General features: G+C 29.2%; 1 protein-coding gene across 1 annotated transcript; it reads left to right on the top strand.

Moving 5' to 3' along the window:
- Positions 1–1,460: 1,460 nt before the first annotated feature.
- MONOS_2976c1 (uncharacterized protein) lies at positions 1,461–1,694 on the top strand (the record flags this gene model as incomplete). Its single annotated transcript, XM_067872938.1, has 1 exon — positions 1,461–1,694. The coding sequence occupies one exon, from the start codon at positions 1,461–1,463 to the stop codon at positions 1,692–1,694; it is 234 nt and encodes a 77-aa protein (XP_067728619.1).
- Positions 1,695–14,733: the final 13,039 nt, after the last annotated feature.

The raw sequence follows: 14,733 nt of genomic DNA, 5'->3' as shown, positions 1-14,733 counted from the left end.
AGTTTCTGTGAACAGGGGAGAAGCGCTCTGAACAGATGAAGAATGAAACTGAGTGACATGGATTAATTAACGAACTGTTGGTTATGGCAGAACTTTGTGGATATTAGGCTATTAGAAAAGATTGCGCTTGAGGAGTTTATTGAAGATGAGTTATTGTTCTTCTCATGCTGCATCATGTTTCTTGAATGATCAGTGTTGAAAAAGATCAATATGTTTTTCGGTGAGTTTGAGGGCTGCACTAAAAGAAGTGTGTAGCTGATGCGTTTGAGTTTCTGTTGTTTTAGCAAATCATAACCAAGCAGAAGCAGCGATGTGGAAAGAGGTGAGGAAGGTACTGGATGATATCATATTTACTAGCAATACACAGTTTTCATCTTCATCAGTGTTGCAATTGTTATCTGTTGTGGCTTGAGCAGGCATCTCGTTAGATGAAGTTGAGTCTTTCATGCTTGTTGTTATCAGGCGCTACTTGTGTAGTGGCAGCAGATCTTCTAGGATGCAAGCCGTAAATCTTGATGTTGAGCACTATCTTTGGAGTTTTTTCTTGAGGCTTGGTAATATAGCAACTTCGTGATGCACTTGAACCAGCAAGATGAATGCAACGTGGTTGACCAGTGAGCGCCTTTGATCTCATCCAAAAACAATGAGCTTGCAAAGACTGTAAGCAGAAGCTGGACGACCATTACTCAGAGTGGGTGTGGTTTCGGTTGAAGCGGAGAATTGAAGCTGTGCAATTGGAGGTGGAGAAGAAAGGAGACAGGAGCAGTTTCAGTCGGCGATGATTCTGGAGGATGCGGAGGAGCTACAGCTGCGGATGGACGAGGCAGAAGGTGAGATCTGCTAAAGTCACCTTTGTGTTACGGGAAGAGGATGGAGCTGTTTCATGATACAATAACATGGCATTGGAAGAAAGAAGGAGACTACACCTTTCCATCATCATGTGTTTATTTCGCACTGTTAAGACAAGTTTTAAGCGAGAAAGAGATGACAATCAACAACATACAGATGTTCTTTGAGAGTGCATAGTGTGAATATTGATCATTTGACATTCCCACTCGTGTTTTCAAATGAGTTGTTAATTTTTAATAAGTTGTCTTGTTTTCCAAATTCTTCCAATTTTTCCTCCTTTTTCAATAAGCCTTCTCCAAATTTCAAATTGTTTTGGGAATCATACAAATATTTATTTCACATCGAGAATGCATTATTTTGTCTCAACATATTTCTGAGCAAAATGCTTGAAAAGAGAAGTTGTTGAAGAAAAAGGAGAAGCTCAATTGGAGGAGCTAACTGTAGAAGAACGAACGATAAGTCAGTGAGAGTTTTTCATCTTATCAAACAGATAACATTAGTTTATTGATGCAGAATCTGAGCACGCTGCTCCCCTGATCTGTTATGTTCCAGAAGAACATCTTCGCATTTCCCACATGTGCAGCATATTTGAATAAGTCTTGAGGGAAAGAATGGATGAGCTGGATTTGACGAACGAGAAGATTGCAGCAAAGGATAACAGTGCAAAGAAGGTGATGGAGCTGAGGAGGATGAGGAGAGGGAAATTGGGACTGAGAATGGGAGTTGAGCTTTTGATTGAGCCAGTTGGGTTTGAACAGAGCATAGAAGGGAGAGAAGGGGACAGGAATGAGAGACAAAATGGATGTTTCGAAATGGATGTGGTATTGAGGCATTCTGGAACTTAAAAGAAGGTGGAGAGCATTGATGAGTTTGTTACGATTGGGGCTGTCGTTCCGCAGGAAAGTGTACTGTCGATAGCTGTGAGTTATGTGACATTTACGATAAGCCAAGTGTTCTTCATGAAAGGAATAAGTGTGTTGTTTTCTTTTTCGCATTTGATGTTTTGTTCTTTCAAAACCTTTTCATTCACTTTTTAGTGTAAACAAAACATTATTTTCGTTGAAGATATTCAAGATGATTTCTCTTTCATTTCAGAAAATTAGACAAAATGATAAAAAATTAGAAGAAGAAATAAAATAATTGTTTTTCTTTAATTTTGAAGTGTCTATATTAAGTTTTTCAAAAGAATAATAATAAATGATGTTCATTTTGCTGATGGAAGGAATAAATAAAATTTTGAAAAAGTTTCACCAAAAATTTAAATGAATAAAGAGTTAGCAAAACGATGATTCAAACTGACAGAAAATAGATAATAATTAATGCAAATGAAGATCTCAGTTTTTTTGCAGCCGTTCATGTGAAAGATAACAGTAATATCTTCTTTTATTTCAATAATCAGCAGTTTTAAAAAGAACTGTCTTGTGACAGTTTTCTGTAACTTATTTCATAACTGAGATGCTTCTGTAAAGAATATGAAAACAATAAAATAGTTATTGAATAAATGCATAATCTGTCATATTAAAATCAGTTAAATTTCATCAAAACATCATTTATCACACATTTGATCACTTCAAATTAAAATAATGGATATTGAACCATTACCTTCATTTTTTCGTTCTTGAAACTTGACCAATTTTTTTCCGGATAACCAAAATCTCAATGATGTTTTCGGAACTTTCACCTTCTCGCAAAAGTGAAATATGCTCATATGTGTGGACTTTTATGAATAAAAAATCATCGAACCAAGTTGTGGAGTTGATGAATCATATGTTTTTACATACAAATTTTGGAAAGAAAATTTTTACAAAGATTCAAAGTATTTTTGATGGTATGTTATTGATGAATTCTTTGATGATTAATTCTTTGTTGTTTGTTTGATATTTTTCAACTCAGATACAAATAAATTTGTTACTCTTCGTCTGGCCAGTCTGTACAATAAAGAGAAAAACTTGCACACAAAAGTTGCAATACTAAAGTGTGTGTGCTTCGAATACAGTTTTCACCAACTCCGCGAGCTTGGCTTTGAGTGCACGCTAGGAAATTATGCACATGCAAAACAAACCGGATCAACAGAGTCTTTTGATATTTTCATTCCGGACAAGCCACCTACACCACCTTCGAAATCTAGTTTGTTATTATATAACTATTTTTTAAATTTCTATTAATTCTTTTTTAGAACTGAGTCCACAAGATCAACAAAAATTTGAAAAGTTTTTGATTGAAAATTCCACAGAATCTTCTGAGTCAATATGCAGACTATCTCGTTCAAAAAAAAGTTTTTTTTTGTTATTGTTTTATCTTCACATTTTTCTTTTGATATTTTTTTTCTTATTTTATTTGTATTTGTTAAGATTCCTCACAAATAATTGATGATGATTTCGCAATTTTAAACTCGGATTCGAACATGGAACCTGACATCGATCCCTTAAGAAATTATTTTTCTCAAAATAATATCACTCCGCGTGAAATTAACGAACGTTCTGTTTCAAATCAGAGTATTCAAACTTCTGAATGGAATCATATGGATATCGAAAGTTCAACAGAGGATTTTCAAGACAATTCAACGAATTCAGTTTTAACAAGGTCTCAAGCTTATTTTGACAACGATTGGTTTTCATTTGATAATCCAAATGAATCCTTGACAATGAGACAAACAAATAATTCAATGATTAATGACGAGAGCAATGACAACAATTCAGTTCAAATTTTATCTGGAAACAACTCTGATATAAGGAATACTTCAGATGCAGAATTATCATCTCAAGTTGAACTTTCAAATGCGTCAGAAGACAAGTCTTTGTTGACAAGTCTTGCACTTCCCAATTTAGGTAATACATGCTGTTTGGCATCACTGATTCAAGTCTTTCGTTCTGTCTTCAAATATGGAGGAGTATTTGATATTCGGAAGGGGAAAATCGATAAATTTCATTCACAGCTAAACTCTCTTGTCAATAACAGCTTTGATAAGTTGAAACCATCAAATTCAAATTTCAAAAAATCATGGAACAAATTATTAACGAAAAAATGGGAGAAGAATCATAATTTGAGACATGATGATCAACAAGAATTTTACATTTCGTTTTTTGATTTTTGCCAAGATTTATGCAGCACAACACCAAAATTGAATAATAATATTAAATCAACACTCAGCTTTCCAAAAATTTGTTCAAAATGCAACATTCGATCTGAAGGTCCAATAGAAATTTCATCGTTAATAAGGTTGCAGGGTCACAATATTGTTGATGCTTTCAATGATGCATCCATTGTGAATTCGGATAATTCAAATAATAAAGAAGCATATTGCGAACTTTGTGGTCAAAACACATATCATGATTCTTTTTTGAACATTGAGAACTTTCCAAAATTTTTATTCATTGCATTGGAAGACCCCAGTAACATTCAACATTCAAACACGCACGTGCCTCAGAATATCAGTTTCTCTAGCATTCAAGGGAAACAAGTTTTGAGTGACATTCATTATTTAAACGCTCACAATTACACTCTTATTGGACAACTATTCTACAACGGTGACAATGATAATGGTCATTTTTTTTGCTTGAGAAGAATTGATGATTCATTATTCGATTCTCATTCAAGGCATTCAGAAAAATGGATTTTATGCAATGATGGAAATATTTTATCAATTTCAAAACCTATAAATGAAGAAATAAACAAACATATTTCAAATGGATCAAGACCACTCCTATCCATTTTCATGCAAATTTGTCTTAGAGAAAACTATGCAGTGAATAATCCAGAATCTCCGAATTTGTTTTTTACAAAAACAGCAAAAGAAAAATCCACTGTACATTTCAACGCTTCAGATATTCACTTCGAGGATACAAACACTTCACAATATTCTAACATTTCACACTCACATCAAAACAATGGATACCAATTTGAGCAAATTAATATCAGTCACAATACAAATATTGCTATTCCTTCCTCATCTGCAAACAACAAACAAAAACACTTCACATCTGATATCACAAATGATTCAACATTATCTAGTCCTTCACAATCATCATGTATTCCTCGAAGCTCACTTCAGTATCAACATCCGATTCAGCTTCACATATCGGAAAATAATCAAGGAGAAGAGGCTGGAAATTCATCATCTTCTGAAAGATGTTGCAACAATAACATTTCATTTCAAACAAGTCATTCACATTCATTTTCCAATGTCTATTCTGAAGAACAACTATCAAACCAATTTTCTTTTTTCACATCGTGTAATGGCAATGATGCAGCCAATGCAAAACCTCAAACAAGGCTCATCAACATCCCAAAGATAAAACTTTACGAAAAGTTCAAATTGTTAAACATCAAAATGTCTGCGAGTTCATTTTACAAACGAACTGCACATCTAAAACGAGCAAAAAGAAGAACAGATTTATGCGATCTGTGTGAAAAATATGAATCACTAGTCAAAAAAAGGGAAACTTTGAAATCACTTGGAAAAACTTTGGACAAAAGAGATGTGGAAACAATGGAGCTGATTCAAAACCACAAGATAATTGCACATCATCAGCAAACACATTTTCGATTCATGAAACAGAATCTTAATAATGGAGAAGCGCTCATATTATTCGATTTTAAAGAAAACTGGATAGCTCCGATAAGACGGAATTCAGTGAGTCGTGATTTCTATGAAAAAGAAGAAATTTCACAGCTTTGTATTATCGTTTACAAACGTGGATCTAATAGGAAAATTGAAAAACATATTTTCAATTATTTCTCAAATAATTTGTCTCATGATTACAGGTTTACGATTGAGTGTTTGCAGAGTGTCCTGACAAACCCCATTCTTAAAGAAATAACGGATTATCACTTTATGTGCGACACAGGCACACATTTCAGAAACTCAAACGTTTTGCATTTTATTTTATCTGATTCTTCTCCTCAAATGAAAAACAAACGTTCCACTCTCTCTTTCTTTGGAGAAAAACATGGAAAGTGTGAGTGTGACGCAGAATTTGGATATTTATCGAGGTTAATGAACAATTATTTAGATGATCAAACAGTGATTTACAACATTGATGATTTAGTTGAATTTTTTCAAACAAATTCATTATTGTCGAGTGCGAATAATCAAAACTTAAGCCAAAATAGGAACGAAACTTTTCGATATTTCTTAAAGTTTGATTGTTATTGAAACAGTTTTAATATTTTTTATCAATTTTTTGTGTTAATTTTATTATTTATAATTAGATACAATCCATCCAACAAAATACTGTGGAGAAAATTAAATGTTATATCATTGAAGAAATATCTCTTCTACGAAAAAAGAGGAAACGAAATTTTTCGATCGATAGTCACACCAAAAAATTTGAGAGGAACTGAGAAAATCCCTTTCAAAGAAGAGAGAAGCAGAGATGAGAGAATAAGGAAAAAATTCAACAGGACGACTGGAGAAAGTCGCTCATTATCACTTGGCGAATACACTTTAAAGATTCTTAAAGATAGGAAAAAAATTTTTTGTAATTATTTTGAGAGTGATGATTTTAATAATAATGAAGCTGTCTTTTGAGTTGAAATTGTTTTGTTTTGAATATTGAACTTTTGATTTATGTTCCGTTTGAAAAGCCTGCTGCTCAAGCCTTGAATGTCAACCGAAAGGCTAAACTTTCAAGGTACCTCGTTCTTTTTCTTGAATAGTTAAAGATTTGAGGCTAGGCTGATTCCGTCCTGTGGCAGTATTGTGACCGGTCCAATACAGCCACTTGAAGGCTTTGGGTCCAGAATCAGCCTCCCAGGGTGGGCTTTCTTGTGGAACAAAAATTTAACATTCAATATTAGTCACTTTTTTTATAAAAGTTTGTTATTGAATTGTGTCGACACATCTTTTTGTTTTATTATTGTATTCACATATATTTAAATTTATGAAAATTTTTGAAGTTGAATATCCTGTAAATTTGGAAAAACACATTTTTGTTTATTATAACTTTAATTGAAAATTTTTAATAGGATTCAAACAATTTGTCGATGTATTTCTTATTTTATTACACTTCTATTTCCGCATATATTTAATTTATAAACGTGCGTTTTTTTGAATGTTTTATTGTTTTCAGTATTAAAAATATTATAATATAAATGAGAAAACTTTTTTTGAAGTTTAAAAATTGCTTTGAATGAAAAGTTGCTCAAAGAAAAATTATAAGGAGATATTAAATGGATGCATAAATATATTCTGAAAAAGAAAAAGTTGAAAGAGATTTCATTGAATGCAGTGGATTGAAAAATATGTGATCAGTCTGAAATCCATATTTGTTTGTCACAAGTGAAGAGCTTCAATAAAAAAATCTCGATAATAATGTAAAGATAATGAATGGCTATCACATATTTAAAGTCAGTTATCCACATAACTGAAAATCCGATTTTTCTTTTGTTCGTTTCAAACAAATGAACAAGAGTGATGATGTTCCAAGACGATATCCAAAGATACTGACTGAATTGCGGAGTTCTTCAGAATTGGTAACAAAATAATTGAAGCAGAACAACAATGAATTCTAAAAATGATGAAGATCTTGTTTGAAATTATCGATCATTTTTTTAAATTAAGAAATGAAAAGAAAAGCTAGATAAGTGCATTATCTGAAATTCGAACTCTTTAGAGAAATTCAGCAAACTGAAACTGATTTCTGCATAGATTCTTTTCGAAATATTTCATCCTCTGTGAATTGATAAAAAATGAATACTTCAAAAGTGATCTGAATCGATATTCATGGATAGAACTCTGCCAATAAAATAATGCAAGAAATAAAAATCTTATTCAAACACTTCAATATCTAATAAGAGATGAATTAATTGGAAAAATTTGTTCCATATCATGATTAAAACAAAACAAATGAATAATTCTCAAAGCTTGATATTTCTTTTATTAATAACGTTTTTAAAGAAACTTTAATAAATAAGTCCACGCAAGTCAACATTTGCAGCGAATCATTTCTGTTTTGATAAAATTTTTTGAAATAACAAGAGTTTTCGCCAATGTTTTGAAAACTTATGGGTTTCAAAAAATATCAAGTTGATTATTGCTAAATATTTTAATGAAAACACAGTTTTTTCAAACAATAATGATTTTTCGATAAATTATTGTCACAAAAGGTAATTATTTGTTATGTTTTTAATGGTATATTTTTGAGGCCGAAAAAAAATATGATTTCAAAAAAAATCACCCATATCAATATGAGATGTTTGTATTTTCCGATATCGGTCATTTCCATAAAAATCCCATTGAGATAATAATTTTGATCAAAACTCCAACGAAATAATGATATCAAAAAGGATCAGCCAACTTTTAAAAGTGAAAAATGATTGTTAAAGACATTTTTATCCATAATTCTGTTTCAACATTTGTTTTGAAAACAGTTATCATGCTTTTTCTTTTTTGAATTCACAAAATTTTTTTTAAAAAAACTAACAATCTTTGAAAAAACAGAAGACCGAAAAAAGTTATGATTTCAAAAATAATTACCCAGCTTTAAAAATTTGTTGAGTGTTATCCTTTAAACGAACAACAAAAAAATGATTCTTTAAAAACCTCCTTTTCCATTGTTTTCTTCACTATTCCATTTTCTGAGATTTTCAGTTCACAAATTTTCCGATCACTTTCTTTGCTGAAATCACCTCATTCAACTTTCCTTTCTTTTTAACCAGAACGTTGCACAAATTGGACTGATTTCATTTTCATTCTTCATTGAACTTTTCATTCGCAATTTATCAAATAATTCTTATCATTTTTATTTCTTTCATTGCATTTCCAAACAAAATATTGAGAGAATTTAATTCAAACTTTTATCCTATTTTTTTCAAAATGGAACTTAGGATTCATCTCTCCTTCATGTTATTTGCAACAAATTTGAAAAGATTCTTTGTTTCAATACTTTGTCACATTCATGGTTTTTGAAAAGGAAAGTGTATAAATATCTTGGTAATGATTAAAGAAATAAAAATACAAGCATCCAAATATCTTCATTCAAATTTTCTTCTGTTGAGTTTCCTTTGAATTCCAAATTTCAAAAATCTCCATTTATTCAACGCTCTATTCTCCTCTGTCATTTCCTAATACCTCCATGGGAATTATTGTTTCTTATTCTCAAGCAAAAGTTTTTTCGAGATCGCTCTTCAATGGATTAATAATATCAGTCATTGATATCCAATGATCTTGAATGCCATAACAACAAACTCAAAATTATTAATCATTGTATTTCTCAATAGTTACTTCTGAAAAAATACTAATAGTATATGGAATGGTACGAACATTTATATTTTCATGACTGTTTTAAATTTTAGAAATATGCTTTTCTGTTCTTTCTGTGTTTTTTGTTTTTCATTTGAATGGCTCAATTCTTATGCTGTCTGATTAAAATACGTTTCATTAATGCAGACAAAGAATACAACCGAAAGATTCACTGGTGCGTTATTGTTGTTGCATTTAAATTCTTGATTATTATATGTTTTCTTCATTATTTTCAGATTGTTTTTCAAAGCTTGAACATTACAATGAGATTGAGCAAAAGCAGAAAATTGAGGAAATAAATTCTCTTGTTGAAAAGATGGATGAAGAAGAATTTAAATCCATTTTTAACCTTGAAATGTTTAACAAAATTTCCAAAATGATTATACAAAATAAATTGCCTTTGAAAAATATGATTCAACTTCTGAAACATTTTGGATATTGGAAAGCATTGAAATTTGAGCGGATTAAAGGCTTTACGTATTCTTTTTTGAGCAAACGCTTGGAAAGGATGATTGTTGATGAGAAGAATCAAAAAGGAAAGAGTGAAACACTTCTGGATGATCTTTGTCTATGCTATATTTCTCTGAGTAACTATTTTCCAACAAAATTATTATCGATTTGCGTACCCTGTGTCCTGAAAATTGCATTAAATAAAGAGGAAAGCGAGGAGACTCAAAAAGATGTGGAAATGGCTCTTCTTGCCTTGGGCAATGTTGGATATCAGGTTTGAAAACATTTTTCCCATTTTGACATTTTTGCTTTTTTTTCTTGTTTTTGTTTCAGATTTTTGAAAAAGAACTGTATTTGAATGAGATCAAAGAGATTATTCAATATCATCAGAAGCATCACAATCTGACGCGACTTGCGTATCAATCGGCCTGGCAATTTTTGACTTTAAGATTATTTGGCAATGGAAGTTTGAAAGAAATGATTGTGAATGAACTGCATTTTATGAGAGAGATGACAAGAGAATTGGAAGAGCTTTTAAGGTGCGTGGATCGGAAAAGAGGAAAGGAAGTGAAAAGAGAAAAAGTTAAAAAAGAAATATGGATAATATCAAAATGGATAGATCTTGTCCAATTCACATTTCAGTATATCGAATTCAGGAAGGAAGAATTTTTTGGACTTATTCGTAGTTTTACAAAACTGTTAAAAGAAGTTAGAAAGAACGAAAGGAATTTATCTGAAAAATATATCTCTTTTTGTTATCACTTAGTTCATTATAAAATTGTCAGTGCAGATATCTTACAAAAGGAAGGAGTTATTGATATAATTTCAGAGGAGATGCAGCAATCAACTTTGGAGGACAAAATTACAACCAATTGCTTATTGTTCTATTTGAACTTTTGCGGAATACTGAAAAAAAAGACAGATAATGAAACTGATGAAGCAAAAAGAAAAGCAGACAAAAAGATGATTTTTGAAAAGTTTGAAGAAGAAGGGTTCGAAGATATGGTAACTAGTTTTCGCGAAACATTCACTTTTTTGAGAAGGAAATACATAACTATATTATCATTTAAATTGATGGATTATCTTGTGTATATTTAATGAGCCAAGGCAAAACGAATTTTGAAATTCAAATTGAAATTTTTTTCTTTTTGCATCATTTCAAAAAATAGCAAGGAATAATAAAGTGCTCGAACAATTTTATGAATACTTTTCATTTTCACTCTCTTTTTCAAAATGAAGTTTCGCAACAACAACCAAAAAAAAAAAAAAAAAAAAAAAAAAAAAAAAAAAAAAAAGAGGCACATTTAAAAAAAAAATGATTATGATGATATGAATAGGTAATTATTTTTTAAGAAGTATTATTTGTTTTCAGGGTGTTGATTATCAAATAAGCATTTTGTCTTTTGCCAGAAATATTATAATTCAAATGATTTATATTTAAAAGTTTTATCAAAATCCAATGTGACAAATGAAAACAAAATAGTAATGTTTTTTTTAACTTTAATCACTTTATTGTGATCAGTTAACAAGTATTCGAAACAAAATTTCAAATAAAAATTTCTGAAATAAAAAATAAAAACTTCAAAAATTCTTTCACACACGTTTTCGTATGGCATACAGAGGAGAGAATTTTTATTCAAGAGATTTTATATTTTTTGTTAATATATCTTTTAAGTTCAATTTTTAAAAAAATACTGTTTTTTGTTTTTCAAATTTGAAATAATCATTATCAGATATGAATATATATTTTATAAAAATGCAGTTCCAACGAAAACTATCTAACCTTATTTAAATATGTTTCTCTTATCTTCAATTGTTGTTCATTGTGTTTTCTTTTTTGTTTGTTTGTTTATTTTCTCATTGTCAATATTTTTGAATATATGAATTATTCTTTCAGAAAAAACAAAATAATAAAATAAACAGGAAATTCGAAATAATAAAATTTCGATAAATGCGTAATTATTTTTGAAACCATATTTTCTTTATCAAAAATTTCGATTCAAAAATTTCACTTGAAAAAATATTATTTATCAATGAAAAGTGAAAAGGTATATTCAAAACATATTCTTCTTTATTTATGCAGATTCATATATTTTTCAAAAATTTGTGAATAATAAATCATTTGAATTCAAAATCTCATCCCAATGACAAACAACCTTTGAAAAATCAACTCCCCGAAAAAAATTATGATTTCAAAAATAATCACCCAAATTCTTTCAACTGGTCCGTATTAAAATCTCCCTCAAATAAAATGGAATAATAATAATTTTTCAATGTGCAAAATTTTGTATTTCAGTTTTATGTTTCTGATAAACAAAAAATATTCATGTTCAAAATACAAAATTTCAATAAGCCTGAACATTAAACATTTGCGACTAAAAAAAAAAGAATAACACATATAATAATCAATAAGAAACATTCATTAAAATATTTATGATACATCGCATAATCAAACATTCGTTCGAGTTTTGATCAAAAATTTTGTCTCAATGTGATTTTGAAAAATTGAACAAAACTGATAATACACATTGTTTTTGATGTTGTTATTGCAGAAACAAAATTTTCACAAGAATCCCATTGAGATAAAAATTTTGATCAAAACTTAAACGAAAGCATGATTTCAAAAAGGATTAGTCATATATTTTCCCACATTCCCATCAAAAATTAAATTTTGATCAAAATTCGAACAATAAAATGATTTCTTAAAAGATCAGCTTTTATCCAAATTAATTTATTCATTAATTTTTTTTGATAATAAAGAATAATGAAAATTTGTTCAATAATTATCATTAAATGTATTTTTAAAATGAGAAAAGTTTCAAAATGGCATTCTTTCCTTGGCCATTATTTGAATGTCTCATGATGTCTGAAATAATAACATTTCGAATTTGAGTAACCGTTAAAATTATTTTTAAAATAACTCCATTTTTCAATAAGAGAGAGATAATAAAAAATCAAATCGTGAAAAAAAGCAACATTTTATTGAAGAATCAATAATGAAGTTTTAACAATAACAATAATTTGTGTTGGTTTTTCTTTTCAAACATTACATGTTTTTTTTTAAGAAAAGTTGCAAATGCATAATGACCTGGTTAGATAAAATTGAACCCAATTTTATCACTTTTTCTCAATTAATCCATCCAAATTTTCCGCAATGCACACATTCTCGCATCTGTTATGTTTTTATGTTCTCATTATCAACATGATTTGGATTGATCATTCCATTTTATAAAAATTATTAAAAAGGAACATTATTATTCAACGAGGATATTAAACATTTGCGACCTTTCAAAAAGAATAACCCATATGTTCAAACTTTTTGAAAAAAATACTTAGAGCTATTGAATTTTTCTTGTTATTAAATAAACATCGATATCAAATGATATCATGTGATCGTCAATTTTTACAAATTTGTAACAATTGACTTTGAACTTTTCTTTCATTCTTTATTTTCTTTTTTTCATTCATTCCTTCCTTTTTTCTTTCTCTTTCTCTTTTTCTTTTTTTATATAATAACACAACAAAAGCATTCAACAACGATAAAGTTTATTAAAATAATTTTTAGCTTAAATTTGCAATCGAAAATTCGACATCTGTGATATGACAAAAGGAAATTGAAACAATGATTAAATGACTGAAAAGATTTTTTCGATTTGTCAAAATTTTAAATTCTTTTCGTTTCCAAAATTTTTGACAATATGTAAATATTACCAATGAATCAATATGTGACAATTCAAGCTTTATTAATTTATTTATTTCGCAATTTTGAAGATCAATTTCCCTCCAGTTATTTCTTTGACTGGAAATGTCATTTGAAAAATTATTTATTACAATTTGTCTTTAACAATCACTTACCGTTACTGAAAAAAAAGAAAAAGACAGATATTTCAAATGATAACTACAAAAAATTTCCAAAGCTATATAAAAAGTTTATCTAAGATTTAGCTATTGTTTGTTTATTTCATTTTTCATAAATATATGTTTTGATATAATATCATCATCATCATCATCATTTTGTCAAATATATGATTTTATAATACGTCATGTCACAGATATGTTGCAGAAAAATAATTATTCATCATCGAAAACTCATGAGGCAAAATTATTGCGAGGATGAAAAAACTGTGATATGTTTCGAACTGTTTCTGCTATCATTCCATCACAAATCAACCACAACAATTCAAATAATTTCAGAAAAAAAAAACAAAAATTGAGAAAATTATAAGAAAATATTGAATTGAACAAAATTCATTAAGCAAAAAATATCGTCCCATGTTTATTTTCAATTTTTAAAAAAAACTATTAAAAAGTTCAGATTAAAATTGGTTGTTTTTCTTCCAGTGAATGATCCGAGAGATCAATTAATTCAATTAGAAAAAAAGTATTTAACAAAAATTTCAATAATTTTGATTTTTGATGTTTCTTCACTTGAATAAAAACAAAAACTGATATGGGTGTGTATTTTTGAAATCATAACTTTTTTCGGAGTGTCAATTTTTCAAACGTTGTTTGTCATTGGGAAGAGACTTTGTGTTTGAATTGTTGAATTATCAAAACTACTATCAAAACAAATGTTAAGTCCAAATAAAGATTAAGATATTTTTGAATTAGCCTTTTTTCTGTTCAGTTTTATTTTGTTGATATTCAAGGGATATTTTCGAACTGAATCTCTTGAATGAAAAAATGTGATTAACCCTGGGTGACGTGCTGACTTCTGACGTGACATTTTCGATTTTTGACGAACGTGACAGTCTTTTCCACGTCACAACAAAAAACCAACATAATTATTTCAAAGTTTCTTTATAATAAATGTTTTCAAAAATAATTTATTTGGAAAATTGAAAATATCGAATTTTCCATTATGAAATTTTCACTGACGTGCAAGCGAAAATCGGAATTTTGACAAATCACTGACGTCAGTGACTTTTGGCTTCACACACAGTCATTATATAAATGAAGCATAAAAAGGAGCAGAAGATCAAAACAAACAAGCTAAATTTCTTATTTGAAAGCTTTTATTATTTACTGTTCCCACAACCATTACAATTTTAATTAATATTGGAAATTCTCATATTTTTATGAAAGAACTGAATACAAATCTCAAAATGATGCTGAAGAATGCTCATTGATTTAATATAAAATTCTGAATGTTCGAAGAAGAAAATTCGAAGCTTTCATTGTTGGATAATTTT

This window comes from Monocercomonoides exilis (assembly GCF_001643675.1).
Source record: "Monocercomonoides exilis strain PA203 chromosome Unknown scaffold19-1596985, whole genome shotgun sequence".
Taxonomy (NCBI): domain Eukaryota; phylum Preaxostyla; order Oxymonadida; family Polymastigidae; genus Monocercomonoides; species Monocercomonoides exilis.
Note: the sequence above shows the minus strand (reverse complement) of the source record. Positions and strands in the feature narration are given on the sequence as shown.